Raw genomic sequence first — 13,670 nt, 5'->3', positions numbered from 1 at the left:
GGATAGTGTTGTGCATAAAAAGAAAACTGTTGACAAAAAAAGTACTGATGGCAAGAAAAATAAGGTGAGAGGTGAAAGTAATCAAGAAAAAGGGAACAAATAATGGTCAAGAATAAAGAATTGAAGGACCAAGAAAAAGAAAAAGAAGTAGAAAAAGAAATAGAAAATGAAAAAAATGAAAAAGAAGAAAAAAATAATAAGAATGCAAAGAAGAGTAGGAGTGAAAAAGCTGTGGATGAAGGTGTGGAAGTACCATATCCTGTGGTACCTTCCAAGAAAGAAAAAGTTCGTCATCTGGCGTGATTCTTAGATATTTTCAAGAAACTGGAAATAACCATGACCTTCGAAGAAGCTTTGCAGCAGATGCCACTCTACTCTAAATTTTTTAAAGATATGTTAACAAGTAAGCATAAATATATTCATCAAGAAAACATCATAGTGGAAGGAAATTGCAGTGCTATGATCCTGAAGATCCTTCCACCCAAGCATAAAGATCCCGGGAGTGTAACTATTCCTTGTTCAATTGGAGAAGTCAATGTGGGAAAAGCTCTTATTGACCTGGGAGCCAGTATCAATTTGATGCCACTCTCCATGTTCAGAAAATTAGGAGAGTTGGAAATAATGCCCACTCGAATGACTTTACAATTAGCTGACCGCTCCATTACCAGGCCATATGGAGTAATTGAAGATGTGTTGGTCAGAGTAAAACATTTTATCGTCCCAGCAGACTTTGTGGTAAAGGATATCTCCGAAGATACTGACATCCCTGTAATATTGGGAAGGACATTCATGTTGACCGCAAGCTGCATAGTTGATATGGGGAAGAGGAAGCTGGAGCTAGGTTTTGAAGATCAGAAAATTGATTTTGATTTGTTTGTTGAAAACAAACCTGCTCCAGAACACAATGTTTGCTTTCAGGTAATGGAAGGAGGTCAAGAGGTTTTGAAAGTAAGAACCAAAACATAAGATCACCCAGTGAGGTAAAAGCGTGAAGCTAATGACGTTAAAGAAGCGCTTCCTGGGAGGCAAGCCAGTTTTAATTTCTGTTATCTTTGTTTTTCATGCATTTAATCAGTTGGAACTTGCAATATAATTTGTACATAGGAGTATATCAGCCAATCTTTGAATGTTTAACATAAGGGTTTCAATTTCTTGGAAAAAGAACTGAAAAATAACTTAGAAAACTTTTTTCTGAAAAATAGTCTTTTCGCTAAGCGCAAGCCTCGCGCTAAGCACATCTCTGTTCATGCGCTAAGCCGCGAGTCTCAAGCGCTTAGCGCCCAACCCTTGCATATGAGGTTGATTTGGTCCGCTAAACTGGCCGAGGTTAAGCTAAGCTAACTTCAATTCGATCTAAATTCAGCTAAGCTGCAACCTGATCGCTAAGCAACAACTTATCCGTGGCTAAGCGTGACCTATTGTCGCGAAGCGCAATTCCTTATGGCCATAAATGAGGTCGATGAAGCTAAGCGCCAGTCATGGCAGCTAAGCGAGATTCATTGCAGCAATATGAGCGCTAAGCGAGTCCCTCTCAGCCAAGCGCATGCTCCTCTGTACTTAGGATGCATCATTTTAGCTAAGCTGGCCAGAGCCAGGCTTAGTGAGAGTTACAACTTTTCTAATCTGCAGACCTTGCTAAGCGAACTTACCTTCACGCTAAGCCAAGTCTCTGTTAAAAAAAACTGATTTTGAATTTGAAACGTCGACTAAGCGCACGGGTCCGCTAAGTGAGCCTTGTTGAGAAACCAAACGTCTCTCTTGATCGCTTAGCGCAATGGTCCGCTAAGCAAAAGTATCGAAAAACTGCTTAAGTGAGTGTAACAACAGTTACACTCACATTTGCCAGATTCCAAAAACTTCGTCTCTGCATTCTCTCTCTCCAAAAATTTGCACATTTTGCATCTGTGCTTTCTTTGTGCATTTTCAACTTTGAAGCATCAACCATACACCATCCAAGTAAGTTACTTGATTCTTTTTCTCTTTTTCTTGTCTTAACTTTAGGGTAGAAGACTTCAACTGTAGCTTTAGATTTTTAGGGTTTTTATGTTTTGTTAGATTTAGTTTAAGATTAGGGCTATATACGCTTGTATACTGAATTAAGTATGAGGCACACATTGCATGTTTGATATGCCTTTTAGAGGCTTGAAAAGTGCAAGAAAACGAACTTCATTTTCTAGAAAACACGATGAACTCGCTAAGCGAGCATGCTGTGCTAAGCGAGTTCATCAATACTCATTGTATGTAAGCGTTATCTAAAGAACTCGCTAAGCGCACATACCGCGCTAAGCGAGTTCATTTTCTGAGGATGAACACTCATCCTCTTTCTAAACTACCTGTGGCTAAGCGAGGCTGAATCGCTAAGCCCAGGTAACTTAACCAAACTTTTTGTTGATAGCCGCATGCTAAGTGTAACACCCTGATATATATCTCTATATATTGTTAGTAATTATGTTTGATGTTAGATTATATTTGTTGCGTTATTTTTATTCGTAATTATTTTCAAGGAGGTTAATTTAGTTAATTTAGCTTCTCAAAGAAGCCTCTTGAGAAAGCTTCTCAAAGAAGCCACGAGTAAGCTTCTTCAGGAAGCCTCTTAATGAAGCTTCTCAAGGAAGCTACATGAAGCTGTCTTGGTAAGAACGCTGCCCAGCCTTCATTCACCGTTGGATCTTCTCGAAATTTAGTTTTCAGCTTCACAAGACAATATTCCATGATCTGACCGTTGGGATCTTTGAGAAGATGTCTGGAGTATGCGCGATGTTTCCGTTTCCGTTTCCGAGAGCATTGCTCATTTGTGCGTTTTGAGCCTTGTAGTCCAAATAGCTTTGGAAAAACGCCATTTCTTCTCCTTTCTTTCTTCCAAAACCATTTCCAACATTCCAAGCTCTTTCTCCATCACCCACAGCCACCATTAGCCACCACAAACCGCCATTGTTCTCTGTTGAAACCCCACACCAAGAGGAACCCTTCAATCGAAGGAAAATTTTCCAACTTGGCTTGAGGTTTCGGTAGAGAATGAAACCCTAATCTAACCTTTTGTTTTCCTTCGAGAGGATTGCGTGGAACTGACGAGTGGAGAAGAAAAAGAAATCTCCAAGTGACGTGATGAGGAACCCGCGGGTAGCTCACAATAGGTAAGGGGAGTTTATTATAAAATTTACCATTTTAACACCATAGTTAGGGTTAGGGAACCTAGCTATGAGAATGACTGCCTATCCCTGTTGCATGCTGATTTTTCCTTTATAGAAAATGATGTTTTTAACTAATGGGATGCGATATATATATATATATATATATATATATATATATATATATATATATATATATATATATATATATATATATATATTTGTTGTGATGAATGATATTGTTGTCTTTACTTGATTTGTGTTGTTTGAATACCTAGCGAGTGTGAATCTCAGGCATGAAAGAAATATATATGTGCGGAATGCGATTTATTATTGATGTTGCTATTGCGGATTTTAATTGATATGTGGTGATATTGATAATTATGATGATATTGATTTGAGATGACGTTGTTAATAAAGAGCATGCCAACGTGAATTGATGGTATTGTTGATGATTATATGAATATGAAATGAGGTTGTTGTTGTTGTTGTTGTTGATAACGCCATTGAGAAGAGATGATGTTTATGTCAAGGATGATGTGAAAATGGAATGTTGATTGATGTTGGAAATGCATTGGCATGTGCATGTTGTGTATGTTCGTGGGGGGCAAAGTGCACTGACCTTCCAGGGTCTTTGGCACTTGCTTTGGGCCACGTTCATACGTTGGATGTTGTGTATGTTCGTGGAGGGCGAAGTGCACTGACCTTCCAGGGTCTTTGGCACTTGCTTTGGGCCACATTCATACGTCGTATGTAGTATATGTCATGGGGGGTAAGTGCACTGACCTTGTCAGATGGCTCAAACGTGGGTGGCAAGTGTGATTAAAGAATCTAAGCATTTATGAGGGGATGCTTAGGCGATTTAATTGGTCCATGGTCTTTGGCACTTGCTTTTGGCCATGTTCATAGCTCATACGACACAGGAAATAAAGTAACTGTGGCAGAGTGTACTTTGTACTGAGGGGGCTTGTCACCTGGTAGGGAACTCCTTTGGGCCCCCAGGCTGATCACCTATGGGGGGGCAGTTATGTGCACAACTGGATAGTCTCGACGAACTCTGCATGGTTCCCTAAGTGAGAGTGTCGTGTGGACACGCTTAGGCTCTTTCTTGAGATTTGGTTGTTGGTACGTACCACATTGCATCTGAGTGTTGAGTCAGGTGCATGCATCATTTTGTGCAGTCTTGATTGGATCCATGGATGGATGATGAGTAATTGTTGGATGTGAGTGTTGAATAATGAATGTTGTGTAAGCTCATAATGTTTGCCTATGTTTCTTGCTAATTGTGGTTATTTGGAATTGGTATTGGTTCTTTTTATAATGAACTCACCCTTGCAATTTTGTATTGTGTGGTTGATACTTGTGATGATCGCGAACATTGTTTGTGGGAGCAGAATGACAGTGGCAAAGTGCAGGGAGTAAGATTCTGGTGAGGATCCGCCGAGCTAACGTGATGACGTAGGCATTATTTTGGGAGAGAGTTGTATTTTATTTATCAACTCCTCCATAGTTGGGTTATGAGTCATTTTGTTGAATCAAAGATGTAAACTTGGATTTTAATTATATTTATGAATAGATTTAATTTCTGTTATGTGTATGACGTGTACCGAGTTACTGTTCCTATATAATTATATATTCACTTAAGTAATGGCGTGTTGTTGGATGAATGTATGTCGAGACAAAATTACTTTTATTTTCATAAGCAAATTAAGGTAGTTCTTTTTATAAAAATTGAAATTATCGCATATTGGTTGCGGCATCCATTGAGCTAAGCGAGCATCGCTCGCTAAGCTCCCAACACTTAGTAGAATTTTTGTAGAGTTGGTGCCGCTAAGCGCAGCCTTTAAGGAGCTTAGCGCAAATCCTTGCGGCAGATGTTCAGCTTAGCGGGCGCTTTCCCGCTAAGCTAATTCTACAGAAGCTAAAATGCTGCAACTTCCACTAAGCGGCTCCACATGTTGCTAAGCGGTAGTGTTTTTTTTACAAAGGCCAGCTAAGCGGACCATGTCTCGCTAAGAGGCCAGTGTCTTTTTCAGTTTCATTTTCCAATTTTTGATTTTGAATAACTTGTGTCCTGATTAAATGTTTGATTCCTTTGTCTACAAATGTCTTCCAGAAAAAGAAAGAGCATTGGTGCAAGGCCCACAACTCAATATGACACAAGAAGGTTCCACTCTTCGAGGCCTGGACCAAATATACAGATAATGTGCTAAGAAGACATATTCTAGCTGAGAGGAAGGTAGAAATATTCCATACAGAGCAGGATGAGTTCAAGGCTGAATTAGAGAGGCATAACTTCCATAAGCGCCTCACAAATTTAGTTGACAACAACATCGACCTAGCCTTGGTGAAGGAGTTATATGCCAACCTCTACAGCCCCGAGGGGCCTTCACCAAAACAAGTCAGAATCTGAGGCCACTTGATAAAAATTGATGCAGATAGCCTCAACACCTTCCTGGAGACACCTATGGTACTGGCTGAGGGAGAATCCTTACCCGCTTACTCCAGATACTGCAGAATGCCCACAGATATCAGAGAGATTGAGGCTGCTTTGTGTGTACCCGTCTGAGTGTTTGTTTTAAATGCTGAAGGCCATCCTGGGAAGATCCTCAGGAAAGATCTAACAACTTTTGCTTAGGTTTGGAGTGTTCTCTCATACTCCAACCTGGCTCCGACTTCCCACACCTCAGATTTGACTGTAGATAGAGCTAGGTTAATCTTTGGCCTAGTCTCTTAACTGGACATGAATGTAGGAGCTCTCATCTCTGGCCAGATCACATCTATGGCCCAGTCTAACTCCTCTAGACTTGGGTTCCCTGCTCTTACCACAACTCTATGTAGGTCCAGAGGGGTTGTTTCTGACAGCCTGGTCTTCGAACGCTTGAGCCCGATCATTAACTTGGCCTATATTAGGAAGAACTATTGGAACCCTGATGATATGACAATTACTATTGGAGGGGCCAGGAGAGCGAGGGCAAGGCCAGCTAAGGCTCCTTCCACATCTGCAGCTCCTCCTCCAGCACGTACCTCAGCAACTCCTTCTACCTCACCTTCTGCATACTTTCACCGTCTTGAAGCCATGCTTTGGAGCATACATCAAGGGCAAATTATTTTATTACAAAGTTTACAACTGGTAGCACCTCCAGACTCTATTCCTTCTGTAGAGCAGTTTAATGAATGGGTAGCCTGGCCCGGGACTCAGCCTCCCCTTCACAGGGAAGACGAAGGTCCCATTGCTCAGGTACCACAGGAGATGGAGGATGGGTCATCTGAGACTTCTACTCCAGAGCCCCTGATCAAAAGGAAGAGGGTAGTTGAAACACAAGAAGTTGCAACCACTTCTAAGAAATCTCTTGAGGCCACTTCTGAGCCTTCAGAACCAGTGGCAGATACGGCTTCAATTCAGCAACTAGCAGACCCCTCCACTCCTGAGGATCAAACTACAGCAGTTTAACTTGTTTTGATGACATGACAATGAAGCACTTTTATCCTTTTGTGAAATATGTTTTTATTTTGAATTGAGTGCATGATTGTTATGGAGTTTGTGTTTCTTATCATGAGTTTGAGAAAGTGTGTATGTTAGACAAAGAAAGAACAAGAATGTGAACTTGCATTTAGAATTATTAGTCAGTAGACAAATTGATTGTGAAAGAAAAGCTTGAACCAAAAACCGGTGAGAGTGTGACCTTAAACTGTGAGTGAACGACTAGCTGTGAGTAATAATATTTGCATGAATCTCTAAATTTTAGAATGAAATGTATAAACTAGAACATGATGAAGGCCATAGTTGTACATACATAAGCCTTTTGACCAAAAAGCTTACCTTGAATGATAATTTCATCCTTTGCTCCCTATATAAGCTGTATGATTTTGTCATGAATTGAACCCTGAACTTAAATAATTATCTCCTGATACCTTGTTTAGATTTTAGGAGAGCATATGGTTCAAGGCAAATTTACTCTAAATTTGGGAGAGGGAAGTCAATTAGAATGAAAAGAAAAAGGTTAAGCATCAACACACACAACAAATAAGTTGTATGTTAAAAATAAAAAAAAGAATAAAGTGTGCTGATGGAACAAGGTCAAAAGCAAACGAAAGTAAAAAGCTAGTGAGCAAGCTAAGTGTATTAAAAAGACCATTGGGATAAATTTGGGATTTGTGCTCTCTGAGAATCTAAACCTTTGAATCCTAGAAAAGCCAATGAATTTTTGTAGCCAAGCCTCACTACAAGCTTGAGAAAGCCCTTCTGATTCTGTTTATACATTTCTCACTTTATGGCATAAGATGAAATTCAAAGATTGGACCTCTTGCTAGTTGTTATTGATGAATAGCTTAAACACTTGTCCTTGAGTGAAACAGTAGCCGTGAGACTGTGGTTTAAGATACTTTCCTTGATATCTGTCTTATGATTACTTCATCTAACTATATAGTTCACATTTTATTCTTCACTTTGAATAACTGCATATTTTGTGAAGACAAGTGATAGGTACACATTGCTTCATCTTTCTCATCATGCAATTAGTAATTTTTGTTGCATACACCTCTGTACATAGTCACTGCATGTCATTATCACTTGAGGACAAATGAGTTGTTCTCTTTTTGCTTGAGGACAAGCAAAACTGTAAATTTGGGGGAGTTGTTAATCGGTGAAAATGACTAACTTTTGTGTATAAACTTGTATAAATTGTATCAAACTTTCCCAATTTAGGGTTAGTTTGTAGTGTTATAAGTATTTTCTGTTAAGTATAGGTAATAAATACTTAGTATTTTCATTTTGTGTGTTTAATAATCATTTTCTCTCAATTTCAGGTTAATTAGGCAAGCTTTGGAAAGTGTTGTTTTCACCTTCTCGCTAAGCCAATCTGCTAGCTTAGTGAGCGTCCGCTAAGTGTAACACTCCTGGGCTAAGCGCGAGGAAGAATCTTGAAGAAGATGAGTTGTACTGGTTCGCTAAGTGTACCGCTTCATCTCATTAAGCGCACCGCTTCAATTCATCCGCTAAGCGAGAAAGGTGCGCTAAGCCAAAAATCACTAACGTGCGCTAAGCGGTCCATACGTGCTCTAAGCGCACGAGCACGAACAAGGCCACCTATTTAAGCCTGAAATCAGATTTTGTGAAGGGAGTTTGGACTGGGATTTAGAGCTTTGCATGTCTAGGGTTTCTAGAGAGAGAAAGGTCCAAGTTCCAGAGAGTTTTTAGACATTTTGTTGTGTTCAGATCTATAGAGATCAGAGCTTGAAATAGGAGCCAATTTGAGAGCTGGAGATGAGTTTATGAGTGATTGTGAGGTCCTAGGGGTGAAGGAGACATCCTCACCACTTGTATTTTTTGCAATCTTTCATCTTGTTCTTCTCTTTGTTGTTAAGAAGGCTTCCTGGTATGGAAAGTTAAATCCTCTGTTGGATCTTCCCTGTAGGTACCTAATGTAAATATATTTATCTATTTAATGATGTTTTGTGTGTTCTCTTTGCTATCTGCTTTTCATTCCAGTATGCCTTTACCTTGATCACGTAGATGCATGCTTTGTTAGGGTCATTCAACAGTGGAAACGGGTCTGACTCTAAAGTCCTTGATAGTGCAGGGCTGAGTTGTCGTGCTTTCACGAGGAATCGGGGTGCTATAATTTAGTTGAGTATGTGTGCCTTAATGCGGTCCTGGTTGAGTTTAGTCTTACAAGAGGAATTTGCGGACGATGCTTGATCAGGATTAGGCTAAACTATCATGAGGAATTGGGATTTAGTATCTCAGGAGACACCATAAGAGCATAGGAGCATTGTTAGATAGAGAATATCTTTTTAGCATCAGGCACCTATTTAGAAGACCAACGTGTTCTCTACTTGTTTTTACACATTATTTCTCTTGCGTGATTTTCTTTCTTTTTGCACAAATAGTTTATACACCTGTTCATATTCACATTTACCTTTACACACACCAGACACCTATTTGTTGAAATAGCTTACCAAATAACACTAGTTCCTCGAGTGTTCGATACTCGGTTCTTACCGTTTTATACTACTTGTGTGATCCGGTACACTTGCCAGAAGCCGAACAAGCATCAATATCAACCATGTGCTAAGTGCGAGATCAATGCGCTAAGCGCAACAATTGTCTTTAGTCAGGCTCAGCACACGACTGGCGCTAAGCTCAAATTCACTTACTCGCGCTGAGCGCGAGGGTGGCGCTAAGCACAATGTCGTGAATTCATAGCGTATTTAAAGCCTGTCTTGTGTACAATTAGGGTACAACAGCAGGAAGAACTGGAAGCAGGATCAGGGCATAGAATTCCACAGCACACTACAGTGCCTATTTCAGGAAAAGAGCTCTGGAGGCAGCAAAAGGAGCAGCTTTTGTAGAGATACCTAGGTTTTGTAAGCTTATTATTGTTAGGGTTTCTTTTGTAATGGCTTGCTAAATACCGTAGTTGGGGATTTCTAATGAACAACTAATGTAAATACTTAATATCTAATTGATTATGTTTTCGATGTTCAATGCTTCCTTCAATGCTTAATGTTTGCATGCTTTTGGTCGGATCATCCATTTTTGTGCATAGTTAGGTGACTTTAGCATTGGGAAATGTACTGTTGCCTTAGAACTTGATTGAAGCAGGATCGAAACTTAGTCTTACAAGAGGGATTTGTGGATTAAGTTTTGGTTTTAATTATGTTGTTACAATAATGTTGTTTAGTCTGGGCCTAGTCTTACAAGAGGGATCTGCAGACGAAGCTTAGGCTAAATTAGGCTAAACTTTCGTAAGCTGCTTGAGCTAAGTCTAGTCTTACAAGAGGGATCTACGGACGAAACTCAGTTTAAGTTAGTCTAAACCTAAGAGGGCTGTCTCAATTGGGCCTAGTCCAACAAGAGGGATCTGAGGACGAAGCTTGGATTGATTCAGTCTCATGAGGGATCGAGGTTTAGTAATTTAGGCTACAACATAGAACACAAGAGCATGATTGATTAGAGAAATATATTTATATTCATCAACTTGTTTGTTAGAAAGACCCAACATTTCTACCTACTGCTGTCACTTTTACTTACTTTGCATTTTATAGTTTTTAGCATAAAAGTTTAGTTTAAATTCTATTTGAAATTGTCAATTATACATGTTCTCTCAGCAATGCTTCATTTCTGAACTTAACTCAGGCTAACATTAGTTCCCTGTGTTCGATACTCGGATTCATCCGTTTTAATTTTTAAATACTTGACGATCCAGTGCGCTTTCCGGCAAACCAGATTTCCCTTGAATATATTCATACGTAGAAAAAGTGGAACAAAAAGTAACTGCAGGGGAAATCCAACACTCTACATGATCAGGAGCTGGCCCTAATGCAGGCTCTGCAACATAGACAAGGAAAGCTCTGAGCAGAGGGACCTGAAAGAACTGGAGCTGCTAGAGCTGGAGGGAGAGAAGAGGTAGAAGGAGCTGAGGTAGGGGGAGCTGAAGTAGATGGTGCCTCAGATCCTCTGGCCCTAGATTTGCGGGTTCCCTGAAAAGTGACCGAAGGCTCATCCAGGTTCCAACAATTCTTTTTAATATAAGCCAAATTAATGGTTGGGCTCAAGGATTCAGAGGTTAGAGAATCAGATGTGACTCTTCGGGCCTTGCATAAAGCATTAATAAGGGTTGGAAAACCTAGCCTCGAGGAGTCATGCTATGCTATAAGAGAGATCTGACCTGAGATGAGGTACCCCAAGGTCATATCCATCTTTATGACAAGCCCGTATATCAACTTAACCCTATCCAGAGTAATGTCAGGAGTGTGGGATGTCAGGGCTAAGTTTAAAAAGGATAGAACACTCCAGGTCTACATTCAACTCAAATCCTCTCCCAGGGAGACATAGACAGGCTGCAAGCTCTTAAGGAACAGGCCTCAGATTAGCAAACCTAGAGTAGGCGGGCAAGCTCTCCCTTCCTCTATGACCACTATTGTCTTCAAGAAGGTGTTGAGGGCGTCAACAACAAATTTAATTAGGTGCCCTCCCACCCTCACCTGCTTAGGCGATTTGTCTTCAGGGTCATAGAGGTTAGCATAAAATTCTTTAACAATAGCAACATCAATGCTTCCCTCTGAGAAGTTAGTGAGCTCCTTATGCCAGTTCCTCTTCTCAACTTCCCTTCTAAATTCATCAAATTTGGCATAGAACAGCTTCACATTCCTTTCCGGAAGGATTTTCTGGCCAAGAATATTGTCTGCATATCTGTCCCAGGCATCTTGTGATGTGAATTTTGATCTGTCATATCATGCCTGGGACACTGAAGCTGGTGCCTTCCTTTTATGAGAAGCCATATGCAAAACAAAAGAATCCAATCACAAGATTAGACAGGAATTATTCAAATTGAAAAATAGAAAATAAAACTGAAATTAAGGCTGGGCACTTAGCGTGACAGATGTGCTTAGCGCGCCTTATGAAACTTACTTAGGCGCTAAGCACGATAGACATGCGCTTAGCGTGTGAACACAAAAAATATATTTTTTCAGCAGAATGGGCTTAGCGAGCAGGCTCGCTAAGCACAGTTCCAAAAATTTTTGAAATAGAGAAAGAATAACGCTTAGCACGGCGAGGCACTCTTCGCGCAACTACTAAACTAGAAAGCACAGGCTTAGCGAGCAGGTTCGCTAAGCCCAATTCTAAGAAATTTTAAAAAAAAAAGATACATAATAGCGCTTAGCGTGACACGCACGCTTAGCGCCCAACAAAAACACAAAAATCCTAAGTGTCTGATACACAGTACTCGCTTAGCGCACAACCGCGCTTAGCGAGTTCAACAGATAACTCAACGCGCGTTCATCTTGGAAATCTAGAATCTTCAACAGAAGTGATGAACTCGCTTAGCACAGCAAGGCGCTTAGCACGTTCATTGTGATTTCCAGAAAACTAGGGGCTTCTCACCCCTTCTCATAGGCCCCTATTGGGTCATCAAACCCTAATCAAAACAAGCACATTGTGACTACAGTACAACCCTAAAGCTATTCTAACAAGCAACTAACCTAACACTAAGCATAAATAGAAATTCTACCTAACAATCACTAAGTTATCTATCCTAAAGAAGTTTTTGGGTTTAACGCGAAGATATGCGCTTAGTGCATTCTACAACTCTGATTGGTCCTGCAACTCTCGCTTAGCAGGTCAAGGCGCGCTTAGTGAATAGAATGCCCCTTAATTGCAGTGAGGGACGTGCTTAGCATGAATAGGCTCACTTAGCGCAATTCAAAAAAATTAAATTGCAAAGAGGTTTTTGCGCTTAGAGAGTTTGTGCGCTTAGCCCAATTCCAAAAATTAAATTCCAGAGAAGCTTTTGGGCTTAGCGCAATAAATGTACTTAGCGAGAACGTTCAGCCAATGATCAGGGGTCAATGCGCTTAGTGCAAGCAAGAGCTCGCTTAGCACGTGAAGAAAATGGCGTTTAGCGCGAGTGCTGCGCTTAGCGAGTGGACAACAAAAAGAAATTTCAAGTTATTTTTCTATCCACAACTTCACAAAAACTATTTTAACCCCTTTTTCCAATGCTAAACATGTTGAATTTATACAATCACAAGCAATCAACTTAACTAAATGCAAGAAAAACAAAATTTAAAAAGGGTCGGGTTGCCTCCCAGTAAGCTCTTGTTTAACGTCATTAGCTTGACACATAGTTCTTTGTTATCCTGGATCAATCTTAGTTCTCTCCTTTAGAACCTTCTCATCAAACTCCTTCACCTGTAAACAAACATTCTGGTCCAGCAATTTTCTTTCTTCATTAAATAGATCAAAGCTAATCTGTTGGTCTTTAATACCCATTTCTAAATTTTTCTTCCCCATGTCCACTACACAGCTTGCAGTAGACATAAATGGATGTCCCAAAATTAAGGGAATATCTACATCTTCCTCAATGTCCATTACAACAAAGTCAGCAGGAAAGATAAGATGCTTGACCCAAACCAAAACATCCTCAATCACTCCATAAGGTCTGGTGATGGAGCGATTTGCTAACTGTAAAGTCATCCTAGTAGGCATTATCTCCAACTCTCCAAGTCTCTGGCACATGGAAAGTGGCATCAAATTAATACTGGCTCCCAAATCAATAAGAGCTTTGCCAATAGAAACTTTACCTATAGAACAAGGTATAGTGACGCTGCCTGGATCTTTATGTTTTGGTGGAAGGATACGTTGAATTATGGCGCTGCAGTTTCCCTCGACAACTATGGTGTCACTATGGATGTACTTGTTCTTCCTAGTTAGCATGTCTTTCAGAAATTTAGCATAGAGCGACATCTGCTGTAGAACTTCTCCAAAGGGCATGGTAATTTCTAGCTTCTTGAAAATATCCAGAAATCTAGCTAGATGTCTTTCTTTGCCTTTCCTAGAAGGTACCAAAGGATATGGTACTTCTCTCCCTTCAGCTGAAGATGCTTCTTTCTTTTTCTCTCTTGCACACTCACTCTTGCTTTTCCTCTTCTCTTCTTTTCTCTCTTTTTCTTTTTCATTTTTTTCATTTTCTTCTTCTTTTTCTTTTTCCTTTTTTTCTTTTTCATTTATTTTTTTCACTCAAAATTATTGGTGTC

The 13,670-nt window shown here is 40.1% G+C and overlaps 1 protein-coding gene across 1 annotated transcript; it reads right to left on the bottom strand.

Annotated features, from left to right (window-relative positions):
- Positions 1-10,436: 10,436 nt before the first annotated feature.
- LOC102661357 (uncharacterized) lies at positions 10,437-13,407 on the bottom strand. Its single transcript, XM_006580685.1, has 3 exons — positions 12,805-13,407; positions 11,118-11,300; positions 10,437-10,613 (listed from the first exon to the last, which is right to left on the bottom strand). The coding sequence occupies exons 1-3, from the start codon at positions 13,405-13,407 to the stop codon at positions 10,437-10,439; spliced, it is 963 nt and encodes a 320-aa protein (XP_006580748.1).
- Positions 13,408-13,670: the final 263 nt, after the last annotated feature.

This window comes from Glycine max, chromosome 5 (genome assembly GCF_000004515.6).
Source record: "Glycine max cultivar Williams 82 chromosome 5, Glycine_max_v4.0, whole genome shotgun sequence".
Lineage (NCBI taxonomy): Eukaryota > Viridiplantae > Streptophyta > Magnoliopsida > Fabales > Fabaceae > Glycine > Glycine max.
Note: the sequence above shows the minus strand (reverse complement) of the source record. Positions and strands in the feature narration are given on the sequence as shown.

Bases quoted from the DNA above. Each gene is read 5' to 3' on its own strand.
- LOC102661357 (XM_006580685.1), bottom strand. From the start codon at position 13,407: ATGCCCTTTGGAGAAGTTCTACAGCAGATGTCGCTCTATGCTAAATTT. The intron at 11,301-12,804 runs GTTCTAAAGGAG...ATTCTTGGCCAG, and splicing joins TGAAGGAGTTTGATGAGAAG to AAAATCCTTCCGGAAAGGAA. The intron at 10,614-11,117 runs GTGAGGGTGGGA...GTCACTTTTCAG, and splicing joins AAGACAAATCGCCTAAGCAG to GGAACCCGCAAATCTAGGGC.